The sequence below is a fragment of the Neocloeon triangulifer genome, unplaced genomic scaffold (genome assembly GCF_031216515.1).
Source record: "Neocloeon triangulifer isolate White Clay Creek 2 clone unplaced genomic scaffold, ASM3121651v1 ptg000012l, whole genome shotgun sequence".
In the NCBI taxonomy this organism is placed as follows: domain Eukaryota; kingdom Metazoa; phylum Arthropoda; class Insecta; order Ephemeroptera; family Baetidae; genus Neocloeon; species Neocloeon triangulifer.
The window spans coordinates 18,803,440-18,821,397 of record NW_026775554.1 but is presented as its reverse complement, the minus strand read 5'-3'; the positions used below and the strand labels follow the sequence as shown (position 1 = coordinate 18,821,397).

At 37.4% G+C, this 17,958-nt stretch overlaps 1 protein-coding gene across 3 annotated transcripts in view; it reads right to left on the bottom strand.

The window, feature by feature from the left end:
- Positions 1-17,958, bottom strand: part of LOC132197097 (protein C-ets-1) — a 45,324-nt gene that overhangs the window by 18,556 nt on the left and 8,810 nt on the right. For 2 of the 3 annotated variants that reach the window (XM_059620160.1, XM_059620161.1), the window contains one exon: positions 14,233-14,383. In XM_059620160.1, the coding sequence (XP_059476143.1) occupies positions 14,233-14,383 (151 nt within the window). Of the gene's footprint in view, positions 1-2,404; positions 2,542-14,232; positions 14,384-17,958 lie in introns of those variants that run through there. The other variant, XM_059620163.1, reaches the window with a different exon arrangement.

Here is a 17,958-nt window from a genome sequence, read left to right as displayed (position 1 = left end):
CTTTCAAACAATTTTTATTAAGTATACAAAAAAAAGAGAAGAGAAATTAAATAAAAAATTGAAAATAATTTTTTGAAATAAATACGTTTTTGTTTCGTTCACAAATTTTTACTTCAATAAGCTTAATCTTTAATATCTTTAAATAAAATCATATTATATATATTAATTTTTTATTTCTACAATTTTGATGTTAAAATTTATTTCTTTATTTTTCTTAAAAAATTTTAAAATTTTTCATTTAAAAAATTTTAAAGTTTCTCTATTGAAATTAAGATGGATTTACTATACTTACATACATGTACATTTTGATAGACTGTTTCGATTCCAATTTTCATTTTTAACTTTAATTTTTCCATCAAATTTACATTTTTGTGCCGGAATAAAAGATCTGTGAGAGACCGTTGGCGCATTATGCACCTATATCTCAATTAATCTGACGCCCAGAGCGGCTTAATTAGCTCGAGAATAGGGGTGCACTAGTACGGGTTTTTCCACTCTAGCGCAGGCGAGAAAGCGACGGTTGGGCCACCTGATTTTCAACCGACTCGGGGGTCAGATGGCCAGCGGCGGCAGCACCTGCGCGCGCTCAGGGTTGGCATCGATATGCACGGCACGTCGTCGTCTTCTTCCTTTCAGCAGGAAACGTCAATGGATGTATTATAAATTTAGCGGTCGAATTTTAGCCCTTATTAGGTGCTCCATTCACCGCGGCTGGAATATACATATTGTGTATATGGGCGGCGACTGCGTGCGCGCGTTTTGCAAGCGAGCAAATATTTTTGCACGGGGACCGGCCGGCAATTTGCTTTATTGTTTGGGCGACGCGTGAGGCCGTAAAAGGCGGCTTTCGCGACTTTTCCCTCATTCATTGGGCAAACAGAAGACTAAACAGAGCCACGCACTCCTCCGACATGCCACGGTTCGCGCGGCCACTTGTTGATTCTGCAGCTCGTTTTCTGCTGGACGGGGCAATATAAAATGTTTCGGCGAACACCTCTTCGCCGGCACGCAAGTGCAATGAGAGCAAAAAGTGGGCGCAAGTGTGAAATTGTGCCCTCGGCGGCCAGACCACCTTTTAAGTGATTCTTTTTACCGAACCGATTTAACAATGTTTCAAAAAGTAATATATTTTCATAATAACAACCTCTCTAAAAAATCATAAATATTAATCTCGTTTCTCTCAGGATTTGTGTTAAAAATATTTTCTTGCTTTACTTTTTTATAATAGATTTGAATATTAATGCATCGGCTAAGGAATAGGATTAATTTAGTTGTATAGAAATTTCAATGAAAGTATTGAATTTTTTTAATTAGGCTCAACGTTTTCATTCACTGACTGACTAAAAAATATTTAAATTTTACTCAAATATTGTGCCATTTTTAAGATTTTGGATTTTAATGTATTTGGAAATATAATGCAAAAGTTTATTCACAGTTTGGCAATGTTTGATCACAGATTACTAAACAAAATGGAACAATGCTGCAATGTGGAAAAGTAAATCTTACAGAACGCCTATAACTCTTACGCAATTATGTGTCACAATGTTTATTTTACTTTAAAAATATCCTTGGAAATAAAAATTTATTTTTGAATTTACCAACACTTATGTATTATGCGATTAAAAATCAAAATCATTTCTTACTTCTGTTTTAAATAAAATTTACGTTTGTGTTTTTAGTGACGACAGCGCTTGGTGGTTTGGTGGATGAATAAGCGCGCGACAAAGGAAAAGTGCGCGTCAAAATTAATGAGTTTAAAGCTCTGCCGTGATCGCTATCTTTTTGCTGTGTACAACCATCAGTTGAAACTAAAAATCTACCAACACCTGATTTCTATGAGAAAAAACAGAAAACTATATTTTTCAGAAATGGTTTTCCAATTTCCAAATGTCACTCAAAACGGATGCAAAGTAACTTTTGAAATCTGTCACTCCGTAAATGATTAATTGCTTTCACGGTAAAATTATAAGCTTCAGTTTTGAAGTTTTAATTTAATGCTGGAAAATTTGAATTTATGTTAAAATTAAAATAAAAATTCTCCAATACAGTTTTAATTAGGCCTGGTCTTTGAAAAGCAATCTGCACAAACAAAAACTCCATTCTTAAAAGTATTGGGCATTAAATTGGTCTGGCGCGGGCACGCGGCCATAAAACCTGTGCAAGTTTCGTGCTCGCCGGTAATTAAAACTGTAGGTGACCTCGTCGAGGTGGCCCTTTCGGAGTAAAACAAAAGGAACGCGCGCCAGAAGAAAGAAATCGAGAAATGTCACTCCAGGTGTCAAAGCAAAGGCGCGGACAGAGCAAACAAGGGCTGCGCCTCGCTTTGTAGTGCGCCGACCGCGCCCGCGCCAACCTCTTCTTAAAAGGTGAAAATACACTTTTTGGTCTCCGTATTAAAACTCACCTCTTTTCTGCATCAGGCCCTTCATGACTTTAATTCCCATAGCGGGCTCCCAGCTGTCGACGAGCATCACTTACTTCTTCATCGCACCAACAGCTCGCTAGCACCGACAGGACTCGACTGTCGAGTGCCGCTGCGAGGACCCGCCGCGCCACCCGCGCCCCCTCCACGCTGCCATGAATGAACACAGAGCAAACCCCACCACCGAGCAGTGACCCGCAGGACCAAAACAAATCTCAGACCCTTTCCTTTTGGACGCACCAGAGTAAATAAAGTCCCCAAGAAGAAGCTAAACAGCCTCCTCACCACACCATGTTGCGTTTTTGATTTTGACCCCGCTGTAGAGTTTAATTAAAACTGCGCTCATGCAGTAGCGACTCGGTGCTCTGGCCGCGATAATTCGCTAACTGGACCCGTGGGAGAGATTACTTTTTCTCGGCCCGCACGGAATTTATTAATATTAATTGAACTGCACGGTGTGTTTGACCAACCAAAAGCTACACACACATATGATTATGTATGAAATTTTAATCAAACCTTAACAGAATCATAGTTGCAGTAATTATGAGGGAAGGAAAATTGAAATAAACGTCAGTATTGAAAATATTTCTAGGAAAAACAGTCGACAGGAAAAGTGAAATTAATTTATGTTGGTCTAATTTAGTTATTTTTTATTTTTCATAACAAAAGCCAAAATTCTATTTATTAACTGTTGATTGAAATACAACAATCTTTGATGTTGAAATTGTTATAATCTAAAATTGTACACCAAGTTGCGCTCAATAAATATTTTATCTACTCTATCTATCTATTTAAAAATAGATTTGTCATTGGCACTTAAGTTTCTAAAAAAAATCCCACTAATAAAATAAACTTTAAATTTAAGAAAAAACATTCATCAATAACCGCTATGCCAACTCCATTAAATTTCCTCTACGGCAAAAAAAATATAGTTTATCTAAAATCCTCAAAAATATGAAAAATATTATGAATGAGTTCAAATAAGTTTTTATACATCCACATCTCAAGTTCTCACATAAATGATTGAATCTTGTCACTCCACGGGAGAGATGAAAGAAGCGGAAAAGTCCAATTTGTGTGTAGTTCGAGGAACGACCCCTCCTGATTTATAACAGTATAACCGATCTTTTTACGGCCCGAAAAGAGCAATACCTATTTGTAGTGCGTGCAGAATAGTGTTTTTCCGCGACTCCTACAAAATTTCATTCATTCGAACGACCAACTTCCTCCGCTTCCATATATACACCAGAAAAAAATAATTAACGCAAAACTGCACGCGAGAAAAAAATAAATAAAAATATTTATGGTGGCGCGCAGGGCGACGGCGGTGGTAATAAAGTGCTAATTATTTCCTGCTCACTGCGCCAACTTTTGGCGTCCCGTCAAAATTATTCGAAAGAAGAAGCAGCCGCAGATTAAATTTTCTTCTCCCCGCGTGAGAAACGAATGAATGAATGAAGAAGGAGAGCACCGCTCTGGTTGGAGAGAAGAAGAAGCAGTCTCGGGTTTCACACATGGAGCAGAGCGTAGTAAAAAGATGAGAGTGCAGCCTCTTCCTGTGACGTCACGCGCTGCAGCAGGCCCCTGGTGTACATAAAAATCGTCGCGGTGACACGTCCAAGGGGCGGAAGTGGCTGTCAGGAGGAAATCGTACGTACCCTTATCGCATCAATGAGCAGGGGTGCGACGAAAGAAGAACAAGAAGACGATTCGAGAATTAATTTAATTTGGCACTACTTTTAATTATTTATTGGCGATGATAGTATGTAGCGATCGCTTCCTGGAGGCTGTGTATTTTTTATTTGCTTGAACTCGTTATGAATGGAGCGGCGGGCCGTGAGAAGCGCCCGCGGCAGAGGCTGCAACCGGTCTGCTCGGGAGGAGGCCCAAGAGATGCTCTCTCGTAAGGTTCTTATCACTCACTCGCCGCTTAATAGGGCAGCAAATCGTCGCAGGTGACGCGCTGGCCGGCCACTCACTAACCGCTACTATATGTAAAGTCTCTGCGAAATTAAAACCGACCAGATCTCGAGACGATGGGAAAAAAGAGAAGCAGATTTCAGTCGCCATTTGATTTGTATGCAAAAACGTGGGAGAAAGGCCCCGGCGATGATCGATCAAATCGCCTGATTAAAAAGTAGTAGATCTTGTTTTTTAAACATTTTCTCAAAAGCTCACAAGTTAATTATACGGTTTTACGAGGAAGGTCAAAGGCCAGTGAATTTACAAAGTGAAACATATAGTATATTTAAATTTGTCGCGGAATTTAAAATTAGAAATTAAAATTTTGCCGAAAGTGGAATGTGGACCTTGACACTCGATCTGTTTGTTTTGCGCTGCAGGAATACAACCTTCCTCAATAATTCAAAGTCACTTGATGAAAATCTCTCTCGCATACTCACAGAGCGTGTGAATCTGCAACTCTCTTGTCAGGCGCAAACATCATGCAATCATAATTATGTTAAACTTGAAACCCAAGGAATAATTCAATTAAGCTGCTGAATGCATCAAATTGTGGCAATGTAAGGGCAATAAAAATTTTAACCTTGTAAATACATCAAATAACCAAACCAACTTGCAATGCATCAGAAATTGCTTTTACAGTAATTTTCCTGACATAAACATTTCTATGAAACATTTAAAAAAATATATGTGAAATTGTTATTTAATAAAATTCTAAATTTTTTCTCATTATTTTTAATGATTTTAGGTTTAAAAAAGAGAACCACAGTATTTTCAGATTTCTATATACTATAGTATTCCCATTCTCAGCACTTACTTTACTTTTTACTTTTCAAAAACGTCTTTATTCCATTGAACCACAACCAGGATTTGATTTATTTCTCTCTCAATTTCTATAATAGGCTGTTTTCATGCCTGCTGTAAACGATAAAAGGTAATTAGATAGCTCCACTTCTTATGTACTTCCGAAAAATAGGACCAACTATAAGATGAATGGGCATAGTGGCTTCTAACAATGCTCTTTTCTCCATGGGACCGCAACTTCCTGATCAACAATGCAGCACGGGTCCATTCTCTGCGCAACAAGAAAGGGCAAGAACCCTCTCTGGAGTGGTCAGCGGCCGAAGAGGGCGGGCCGTCGGCGTCGCTCTCAGGTTTTTCCATTTCAGAAAGGCGCAATATTATTGCTGTGCATGATGCGGCACTATCTATTGTATGGTAATCCCCGTGCCAAGTCGCGATCAGATTGGATTTGGTGAGGCGCGGAGGTCGGCGGGTCAATCAGAGCGTGAGCTTCCGCTCCTCCACCCTCGGCGCCGCGTTTTCGCCTCGCGGCCGCACGCGCATCTTTTTCCCTAACAAACAGCTAAACTCGGCGCAATAAAAAACGACACTTTTAGGTACGGCACTTAGTTAATCGAGCATCACAAAAGCGAGGGCTTTTAGCGGCTTGTTCAGGGAAAAAAGAGGAGAAAGAAATCAGGGCACGTGGGGAGGTGACAGGAAGTGGAATCTATACCAGGTTTACGATCTGATAAAAGCGCAGGCGAGGCCTAATTTTCTGCTTTTTATTTCTCTTTTTTAGGACTGTGCTATCAGTGAACCTGCGTGCATCAGCACGAATTTGTACAAAAAGGAGGAAAAGCAAATCTGTGACATCTTGTTCTAGATAAAATTAAAAAAAAAGGTTTGTTGCAAAATCATGATTTACAATTTAATTAAATATCATAAAAATTATTATGGATTTGAAATGATTCATTTTGAACGCATTATTACATTTTTTTTATAAGTTCAATAATTACGGTGATTTTAATAACACAAACCTAAAGGAAAGTATAATTAATTATAATTATTCACAATCCATTATCATGAGTGAACCATACAAAAAAGCACACGAGCAACAATGAGAATATTCAATTGTTTTTAAAACTTTTCCCCTACTGAAAACGTTAGCGTTGGGCAATACTTAATTAAGCTTCTTAATATTTGACCATTTTTCATTTTAGCCCTCTGCAGTTCATAACCACTTGGAGTAAAAATAAAAATAAATAAATCAAAATAATATGTTATGCAGTTGAAGTAAATATTGCTTTTTTGAGCAAAAAAAAGCGCGGCAAAAGACAAAATATTAAATTGAATACTTATTTTTTTTTAGGTTGCAAAATAAAATGAAAAATTAGATTGTCCACTCTTTTTTTGGAAGACTCTCACGCGATAAAATCGCAATTTTGGGTGCGTATGCATCACGAGATACCGTTGCGCTCGCCTCGTTTTCCATTCGCTAGCTGTTGATTATCATATGAAGCGGCAATTAAAAGTTGAAAAGTACACACTCACAGTCTCTACACTCGTACGTATCACGCACACTGGACGATTTATTTATCACGGCTCCAACGAGCATTAAATGATATGCGGGAGCAAGCGGCTGAAAATAGAGCCGCTGCTCTAATGGTCAAAGCTTGTTCGCCGCAGAAATGAGAGAGCAGACGATGCGCTTGCTCGTTTCTTCACACACACGCAAGAAACGAGAAGTTGCGTACAAACAACAAAAAGCATGTGTCGATTCATTTCCAATAAAAGTCGTCAGGAAGCAATTATGTTTACAACATCCTGGAAAATTTGCCATACTTGATGGTCGGGCTTTTAAAAGAGGGTTCGAGGCGCATCGTTTATTTTATTGTGATTTTTCGCAGCTCGTTATATGTCTCGTTTTTCCCTTCGCAATAAAATAAGGTAGCGTACAATTCGGCAGAACGCATGGTTTTTTATGCGAGCCCCCGGGGCAGTGCTTTAACGTGCTGGATAATTGTGAGAGCAGAGAGATCTTTTTTGTGGATGTCACTGACTGCAATTGTGCCTTTGTTGAAAAGTCTGCGCTGGTGGCAAATTCTAATTACAATGTCCTTGAGAAATTTTGAATCTAATTATATATGTGCCGAGAAAATATTTGATTGTAAAATATTTTAAGAAAAATTTTAATTCAATCAGACTATTTTAAAATATGTTGAAATGTTGTATAATAATCAGATTAAACTCCTACATTATTCTAAAAATTATTGCAATTAAAATGCAATTTTTTTCACAAAAAGTGTGACAAATTTAATTCACAATTTTTTTAAAAGAAAGAAAAATAATTATATCTCACTATAACTTCCTGCAAATTAGATAAATTTCCATTATTCTTGTTTATAAATTTGGAGAAAAATATTAATTTTTTCATAGATATAAAAAAATTATCTTTTAAAACAAAAAATTTGCAAACAGTTTTACGCATTTTGGAGTCTTTATCATTCCAGGTAGTTTAAAAATTCAAGGTTCAGCAGCCGTGTGACACGCACAGCACTTCGGCCGCCCTCCCCCTCGACCCGCCGACTTCTCTTTCGCCCGTCCCCATGCATATTATAATAATAATAATTTGAACGCAATATACACACACACACGTACGATGGCTCGAAACACATCGCAGGCCGTTGGCTGCGCCGCGCTTTCAAGGTTCCGCGAAAACCACGCCGCCTCTTTTCCATTCGGTTTTTGTTTGATGACTAAAACTTTTATATATTTATGCAACCATCACAATGTGAGTCACTCGGCACAAGAAAGAGGAAAAGTTTATATTAATATAAAAGGCGGGCGCGAGAGAGATTAAATCGTATATCTCTTTTTCTCATGCATGGCAACAAGAGCGAAAATGAACAGCAGCGCTCGTTTTAATTTATTATGTCGCTGCTGCGACGACGAGTGACCCCGACAGCGATGCTTTCAGGTTTTGTCAGTCGGTTAATTTGACCTGGTAATGAGCTGCTCGTAATCCTAAGTGCCTCTTTTCGCACTCTCGGACCGTGGGACCTTTTGATTTTGTTACAATTTCACAAGTTTAACTGCAGGGTGGGGCAACCTATTTTAATCTGAGCGAGACAAGCAGTATTAATTTTGAATGCGTCATTTAATTTAAATATTAATTAAAATTTGAATTTTATAATGAGCAATAATTAAATGAAAACAATTATGATTATTATTATTTCTCTTTAAAGTTTTTCTTTTTAAATTTTATTTGACTAAAAAAGGGCAGCTGCTGAAAGGTCTGTGAAGAACCGACCCTTCAGAGAGACCCCCGCGCCATTTCCGGTCCGGGGGCGAAGCATTCCGTGGCAGAGAGAGGAGGGTTATTGTTCGTTGCAGGTGCTCCGCAGCCATAAAGGGGCCATTTAAAGCAGAGACAAGCGGCGGATCTGCGCTCCAGCGACTCAGCCTGACGTCACGCGCGCCCCCGCCCAGAGCCACTTCCGGCCAGGCGGAAGGTCCGCCGCCGCCGCCGAGGGACGGACGGTGCTCACTCGACCCGCCTCTCTCTCCTGCAACCAGCCATTGTCCCAGCAAGCAGGTCTCTTTTTGCGTAGTAAATTTCTCAAAAAAGTTGCCAAAGTTGGCCGAACGATTAATTTATATCACGGACGAAAACAGTAGGAGGAGAAAATTTTGTCCTCTGCTCTCTGCATGGTGTGTTTGTTTTCTTTGTATGCGCCGGCGGGGCTCCTTTATATATAGGACACGTTTATAAACTGATGCCGTTTTTTTTAAACAAAGGTGACATTTTGCTCTGCCGATGTTGCGAAGGACCAGAGTTGCAAGTTTTCAAAATGTTTTGATGAAACCAAAAATTCACTTTTAGATCTTTGCAGGACTTTTAAAAGAAATATCAATATTAGTTGCTACCAAATTTTCCATTACTCTGGCAAAAATAGGATAATTTTTTAACAGTAATAGCAATTTTCTAAAATCTTTGGATTTGTTATAGAAAGCACTTTTGTGTTATGAAAATTATTCTTTTTAAGTTCATATGTTCCTTTCAAAATTAATAACTTTTTTTTATTAAAAATAATTTTTTAATATTTCTCTTATAAATTTGTTTCTCTATTTAATAAGAAATAGAACTTTGCAGCCCAATTCACAAAATATAAGTCACGAGGGCTCACAATTTTCCAAAATTTGAACACAATGGAAAAGTCAGATTGAAAAGTTCAAAGGAACTTGTGCGTTTGGTGTGATTGAATTACGCCGAGGTGAAACTTGTATATTCAAACACACGCAATGTTGGGAAGTATTTTATTTAACTACAGCAAGTGAGGGGGGAATTTATATATTCAGCTTTTGAGTAGCGCGTCGGGGAGCAAAACACACAGCGCATAAGAGCAACCTGTTAGAAGGCCTTTTATTGGCTATGGTGATTGAGTTAAATTGCCATCCGAGGGGCTTGTTTGCTCCGAGGAATAATTAACTCGAGCGCGAGTGCCGCAGAGAGACAGAGTAGGGCTGTTTCTTCTTTCCCAGTTGCTTTCAACCACCGGCAATGAAAGTAATTAAGTTTCAAAATGCTGGCGACAAAATGAGAACAAACAAAAAGAAAGAGAATTAAGCGACTGACAATGAGTGCCGAGAGTATATCGGATTTCGCCCGAGAGGCGAGGAGCCGGATCGAATTAAGTGAGTGGGAGAGCCGCGTGTGAAGAGAACAGAGAGCGAATGCGGTAGGTTAGGCAACTCGCGGCTACTCGCGAGACGAGCAAATTGCCTATACTGCACCGTTCACAAGAATCAAAAGAAATAATTTTAATTTTTTTTATTTCGTAAAAAATATAAAGAAACACCATATTTTGATTTTTGAAAAGTTCAAGGTAGCAAAAATATTATTATCATTTTCCTATGTTTGCGGGAAGCCCCCATTTCTTTTGATTGTGAGGCCACTGCGGTAAAAAATAAACTAAACGAAGACTTTGAGGGCAGGAAATTGAGGAGTTTAACCAAATTTTCTGTTGCGTGTGAAATAGCTTATCAAAGCACGGCAAAACCGCAGACAGTAAACAAATTAATTTTTTAATATTAATGATATTTTTCTGTTTGTCAAGACCTCAACAAAAACAAAATGATAACAATTTAATTTTATATATAGTTACTTTTAACCTATTATATAATAATAAAAATCACTTTGTCTTTAAGAGAACGATTTATAAATAAATTATATAAATAATGCCAATTTTTTATCCAATATTATTACACCAGAATTTTACCAAGGGAAATTCCTACTTTTAGATTTGTTGTGTTTAATTATTTAATTTTGACTCTGCGCTTATTAAGAATTTGAAAAATTTGAAATTTCAGTTAGGCCTAAACGAATTGCTGGGCCGAAGCGAAACATTTATCCACGTAGATTAAACTGCGGGCCGAATCACAAATAATAACGCCTTTCATCGGAACAAACAATGGCTGTTGCTATTTAAAAAGCGAAAAATTTGCCTGACAATGGCGTCGTCTTGCTTGGCTTTGCCACGCATGAATTATTTATGTAATTACCATCGAGCAGGCTGCGTGCGGGCGCAGTGTGTGTGAGAAAGTCGACAAACTGCACAATTGCCGAGGGGTAGCTTTTTGTGCTGGAATTTCTCGCGGCAACAGGTGCAGGTGGAAACGGAAGTAGTAAAGGGGCGGCAGGTGAATTCAGAAGAAAGCGGCCGTTGCTTACCTTGAGCATGACCCGACCGGCGGCCACCCCTGGACGGCCTCGTTGGCTTGACTGGCGGCAAACAGGACGCGGCGGCGGCCGCCCCCACCCCTGGCTGGAAGTGGCCTGTGGTCGCCCGCGCGCAGATAAGCCTAATTATTATGCACGTCTTATTTATTTTTTCGGAATTTCTCTCCGCAGCGACGCGGTGTTTTTGTTGTTTGATGGTTTGAGTGCCTCGTGTACCGCAAATGCACTAATTAATTCGATTTGGCCGACGGAAATTGACTTATGCGCCCCCGGCCGATCTTGACTAACTCAATCTCCTGTCCCGGCGTCTTGCTGTGTCGCCGAGAAATGGAATTTGAAAGTTTTTGCGAAATTCAGCGGCGCGGTTAAATGTTGCACAGAGGCAAGAAGTGCTTTCGAGTTTTAATTAGGGCGGAGCTCCCCCCAGAGGGGCTTTTCAAAGCTTTTTTCATTTCAACTCTCAATCAGAAATCGACCTAGTTTCTTGCTCAATAGTGAGCTGCAGGCTGATTGTATATTTATAAAGACTGTTGATTTGTTTGTCGTTAATTTCCATCAAATTATGAATTAGTATTTTTGCCAATTTTTAATTTTTAAATATTTCTGTCTTGTTGAACATAATTAATTATTTTACCCCAAACACTCAAGAAATCGGTTAAACAAAATGTTTAAAATCTGAATAATAATTTTCCCGGGCCCACCATCAACAAAATTTTTGTGAAAAGCTGTTCTTATAGCAAATAAAAGTGACCTTGGAAAAGATTAAAATAATTTTTGTTTTCTAAATTCAAATAATATCTTTTACTCTAACTTTTACTACCTACAATCAACTAAATTGATAAAATTTCAGGGCAAAATTGCTCGTAATTTTGTTGTCCATAATATGGGTGAACCCAATCAACATTAATTTGCAAATAATTTTCAAATTTAAACTTGAATTTAACCAGATATTTAAGTTTTATTTTATGCTAAATGCACAAAAACAATATAAAATTATAATTTCAGATTAATTTTAGCAGCATCTGATTTTTTTTTTTAATTGATTAATATTATTTATTTAATTTTTTTTTAATAATGTTTATTTTAGATGAACATGAATCTTTTCGTTTGTTTACCCTATTAAAATTAATATCAACTTTCCAACTCTGCGGTTTCCAGAATTAATCTCGGCTAAAAACCACAATTTTTTGACAGTCCAGAAATATTGGTCGGTTGGTTTCGGCACCTAATTTGAATACCAAAATAGCGACTGCGTGTATTTCGGTTGATTTTTTAGTGCATCCAGTCGGGGGGTGGTCGCGAGAGAGCAGGGTGACCGTGGGAGCCGTCATAACTCACTCGCCGGCGCGTAATTAACTCGCGCGGCGCTCACCTGCGTGATGTGTGCGCATTCGTTGGCATTCTCGCTTTGAAGCCGCGGCGGCGACAATAGCAGGTGCGGATATTAAAAGCGTTCGCCCGAGAAACAATCGGCGAGAAAGAGAATTAAAAATGCACGAAGGAGAGCTGTATGAGTGCGGCGAGCGGAAAAAAATGCCGCCGTTTCATCGAGCGTTGTAATTATTTTCGCAATGACAAAGAGGCGCCGCGCGCTCGTTAAAAATGCGAGAGAGCAGAACCGAGATTGGCGCGGATTGATAACAGAGGCAGCGGAAAATGAAAAATTAAAAAAGAGGCGACATTAAACTAGGGAAAAAAATACAAACGCAAAAGGGACGCAGGTAAATTAGGTCAAATTTGCAATAAAAATTAATTTTTTTTAATTAAAATATATTTAAATAATTGAAAATATAAACTTATGAGCAGCAATAATTGCCCTGATGGAAGTTAGATACACAAGATTTGGAGGTATATTTAATAATTATGATTTTCAAGTAGCTTTTTTTGTGAATTAAATCAATTAAATTAAATAATATGTAAAAATTTGTTAAATATGAAAAAAATGTAGAAAATAATTAAAACAAAAAATTATTTATTTAAGTGGTAAACTTTTAATTATTTTTTTTATAAACATATGAATTTACTTTAAATGATTAAATTATTTACTGTTTATTATAAAGTTAAAATAAAATTATTTTATAATATGAATTTTTGGTAAAATGTTTTGTCGACTATTTGTAGCACCAACGCAATATAGTAACGTGGATCAACTTTTTTAAATGCGCGGGATTAAATAAAGAACTAGTTCAGCCGACCGTTACAATATGAACCGATTACGAATTTAAAAGGCCCGTCAGAGAGGGAGAACCTTTAAAAAAATACTCATCTCCTGATACCCAACGGTCTTTATGCAGATTACACCTTTCTTTAGGTCGCCGAGGGCTGTATTTTACTACTCCATTTTCGGGGGCTTTTCTTTTCTTCATCTCCGCAATCCTAATTTCAATAATAATGAATCGAAAATTATTGTTGAAATAATATACTATAGGCATCGTAGTTAATTTGGTCGTACGAAGAAAGGGCAGGAAACCAGACCGGTCCCGCTAATTGCGGCGTGAGAACGTGAATTTTGTATTTCGGCTGGCACGACCAGCCACCGCCATCGGACGGCGAGCGACGCAAACGCAGGATCGCGAGCAGCGGCCGAGGCGCCCCCGTCGTTGCGCCGAAGAACTCGATTCGCGTGAATGGGCCCCATTCATTGAAAGCTTGTATAAGATTAATACACATATATAGAAATGTACACTTCTTGATCGAGATTAAATTTACAACGGACGAACTCGCTGACGGTTCGCGTCGCGAGGCAAAAAATATTAGGAAAGAAGACGCGGCAGCAAAGCGAGAGGGGAACGAGAAATAGATACAAAGTTGTCTCCGAGCGATTTAGTGAGACGGACGAGTTTGTGACTTGAAAGGCAACGGTCGTTTGCGCCTTATTAAGTTGACATTGGGAAATAAAGTCAAAAAACTTTAATTTTTATAACAAGTTTTTCTCGTCATTTTTATAATAAATAAAATATTTTGAGAAAATATTGATACTAATTAATAATTTTCAATATTTTAATTTTGTTTCAAAAAGATAGATTTCAACTTGAAATTTCAGCTGCCTAATTTTTCTAGGTAAACTTAAAGAAGCAAAGTATCGATGATTCAAATTCAAAGTTTTAGCAAAATTCTTTCTTGCTAGTGTGGTGCAGTTTTGTCCATAACAATTTCATTTTCTTTCGAACAGAAATAACTTAATGTTGACAAATTAACCAAAAATAAACGATATAATTTTGCACTAAAAACAAATTTGATTTTTTTTTTTTTATAAATTGTACTACTTCTTCAAACTTTTCATTCTGTTTTCCAAAAACTAAGATAAAAATTGTGTACTCACCAAGAGAGCTTTCGGGGTCGCTGAGGTCACTGAGCGAGGGCACCTTCTGCATACTTTTGCCCGCAGGGACGCAGGCCTCGTCCTCCGGCTCCATTTTGATGCTTGGGGTCGGCGATTCGGAGCCCCGGTGCCCTGGCGGCAACTGGAAGCGCTGCACAGAAAAAAAGTCTTGAATGAAACGTGCGTCGATTGACAATCGCATACAAAAAGCATTAGCAGCCGATTTGGCGCTTATATACATTTACTTATATTGGTTTTGTATTAACTTTGGTACAAATGCGTCTGTATAAATACATAATGTGAATTTGGCATGCAGGCCCTCGCGTGTCCCTGGTGCATTGTTTTCAGACACAGAGCGCGCAGGCCATCCGAGGAGCAGCCCATCGAACGCTCGCGGATTACCAATCGGCAGTTTGTTTGTTTATCATGCGCGGCGAATTCGCCAAATCTCCGTGCGGCGACGACCGCGCCTTGCCTAACCGATGAATATAAAAAAAAAATGTATAAATGGGTGTTGTGCGATATTCCATCTGCGCGTCGCTATAGGGGAGAGGCCCGGAAAATTGAATGAACGTGGAAGCTCGGTTGGATTTTTTGGCACCTTCTTCTTCAGAGGATTATAGATTTATATTCTATTTGTAAATAATATTTGTTTTGAATTTAAGCATTGAAGACAAAAACTTACTTAAGAAATTATTTACTTTCGTGCATTTTTAAATTGAATATTTAAGCAAAATTCTTGACCCGTTTTTCGCCTCAAATTTCATATTTTCCGAAACAAATATTTTATTTTACTCTACGCCACTCTAAGCATTATTTGACACAATGTGATTGTAACCGTTCAGCAAATAAACAACAAAAATCAACTGACAAATAGAAAAATTTAGGAAACAATAACCAAATAAAAAATTCAAATTTTAAATAACTTTTTAAAATATTTCTCTTCACAAAGAGAATTACTTTTTGGAGCATGAGGTCAATTTTGGAATATATATGTGTAATGTATTTGAAATTAAAATCAGTTTTATTTACTTCAGTGAATTAAAAAAAAAAATCATATTTAATATTAATTTCAATTAAGCATTTTCCCTGCTATTAATTTTTTTTTTAATTTACGTTTTCAATTAATTTACCTTGTGTCTATGACTGCAGCTATAGTATAATAAATTGCACCTTGTTTTTAATGAAAAAAATTCCCAAAAGGAACATCATGGTTCAATTCCTAAGAATAATTAATTGAATTATTAAACATGTTTATAACATTAGCTTCCCTTGAGGTTTTTTTAGTCGCTTTTGTTTCATGTTGCTTAGAAAAAACCCACTTCCTGCTTTGAACTTATGAATTATAATAAATCTTCTTTTTGATTAAATTTATAAAATTTATTTTTCAATGGTTATATTTAAAATAAACTCTAAAATTTTCTTTAAACCATAGAACTTCAATTATTTAATTAATTTATATTGAGATCTTTTCTTGCTTTTTCCATTAATGTTTTTTCCTATTCTGATCCTATTAATCGCATGAAATGACGTAAATCATAACGTGTGTATTTCCAAAGCGAGTTTTGTCACATATTTATCTAAAAATAATTTCCGATTCAACCAAGCGAAAGAGCGTCTTTTCTCCTACACGGTTGTTGTTGACAGTGACCGCGATTGAGGAAAATAACGAAAATTCCGGTGTCTGCTCTTCTCACCAATATCCCCACGCGTCACTTCCACGAAGCTCTCGCTTTTTATCAGCACCTTTATTATTTTCCTCTGCTCGACTGTTTTTATTTCTAGGCGAGGGCGAAAAGAGACGCCAATTAATTGTCCATATCAGTTCACGGCCCGGGGGCGCGAATAATTGCACATTCGGCAGTTGGAGAAAAGCAGGCGACGCGCGCGTTACTCATTTTTGTCCACTGTGCATTCTCGTTTCTATAGACGCTGCTTTTCTTTCGCGCTCCCCATTCTTCGCTCCGCGCACCGTGAAATAATACACTCGTCCGCGAATATATACTGACTGACTGGATTTGGTTTCGTGCGAACAGAATTACGGACTTGGATGAAGAAGAAAAAAAATCGAATAAACGGCGAGCTCACTCGCTTCCCTCTCTGCACATACACGCGGACTTGATGAGAGAAAAGTGAAAAACGTGCGCGGCACCGTGTGCACCGCCCGCCGTTGGTTATATACACATGAGGGAAAAAATCCAACGAACAAACGCAGACGCCAGCTAAAAAAGTTTAGTGGAAAAATATATACTGCTGATTGTTCTAGCAAACGCTTGGTTTCTATTTTTAGCACCCTTACAAGTTAATGAATATAATTGTGCAAAGTTGCAAGGCAAAACGGATCAGCGCATAAATAAAAGTAATAAAATCGATTTATATTTTCAATAAATTTTTTTGTAATTTTATTTACAAAGTTATTTACTTATTTTGTATGTAAGACGGGATGCTTTTTGTATAAATAAATACAATATTTCATTTAAAATCTCATTTACCAATTCTTCCGGATTTGATCGTTTCTTACACAGAATTTCCAAAGGAAGTTGTAGATAATAATACTAAAAGTGGCAACTTTTTCCGTTAGAGAGAGATATTCGATATCACAGATTCCTTCCCTTCCAGTATATCCTGAACTATCAATAGTGGTTGAAAATTATTAATTGAATAGAATATATAAAAAGGAATACTTTTTGAACATGAAATTAAAAATTATGAAAATTTAATTGAATATTTCTTAGATCTCCAAACGATTTTGTCAAATTTGAAGAAAAACTGAGAAAAACATTATGTAATTTGAACAGAATATTCTAAATTATGTACTGTCAGAATTAAGATTATTGAGTGCAAACTGCAAAAAAATAATTTTTTTATTTTTATCTAAAATATTATATTATCAACGATTTCACCAAAAACTGCTTTTTTTACTATACGCGACTTTGAGTTTTGGATTATTTAATATTCTACCTTTGAATTCAGATTTTAATTTAAATAAAAGTCGCTCTTCAATGTGTATACAATAAATTAAAATTTCTTTGTCCCGAATGTATAAAATTGTATAAACGACCTATCTCAAACGTAGATTCACTGGTCGAGCGTTGTTGTTATATTTGAAGCAATAGAGTTTAATCAAAGATGCTTATTTGTCTATCAAATTGAACTTGCGATTATCTAATTAAGCAGATAAGTCCTCGTGACGATGTCGTCGTCGCCCGCGCACGAGTGCATCAAACATTACGCAGCTGCAGCGCGAGAGTGATACAAAGTTTTGTAAATTTAAGTATGGCGCATGGACCCTTTAGATGGTGCACGAGATGAGGGCCGTTAATAGAGTAATCAGCCCCGAATTTGATGGGCTAATTGCGAAGTCGTTAAAAGAGCATTTGTGCACTGCGCATGATTCGTCTCGGAGCAGCAACATTGAATGCCAGAGAAAGAAAATAAAGGCGCTCTTCGTATAGAATATTATTTGAGACAAATAATACAAATTCGAGCGAGAAAAGATTTTGTTTGCCCGGCCGAGTTAAATAGATAAGTCTAATATTTGAAGTGGGAATTATATATGTATGTGACCGTTTAGGAGAGAGACAAAGGACTCATATTTTTCAAAGGAAAGGTTCCGATGATTAATATTTGCTGGAGACGCCACGGTTTTTTTTATAAATATAAAAAAATAAATGGCGCGATAGAGAAGACGAAAAAGAGGAGAGGAGGCTAGAGCAAGTGGGTCTC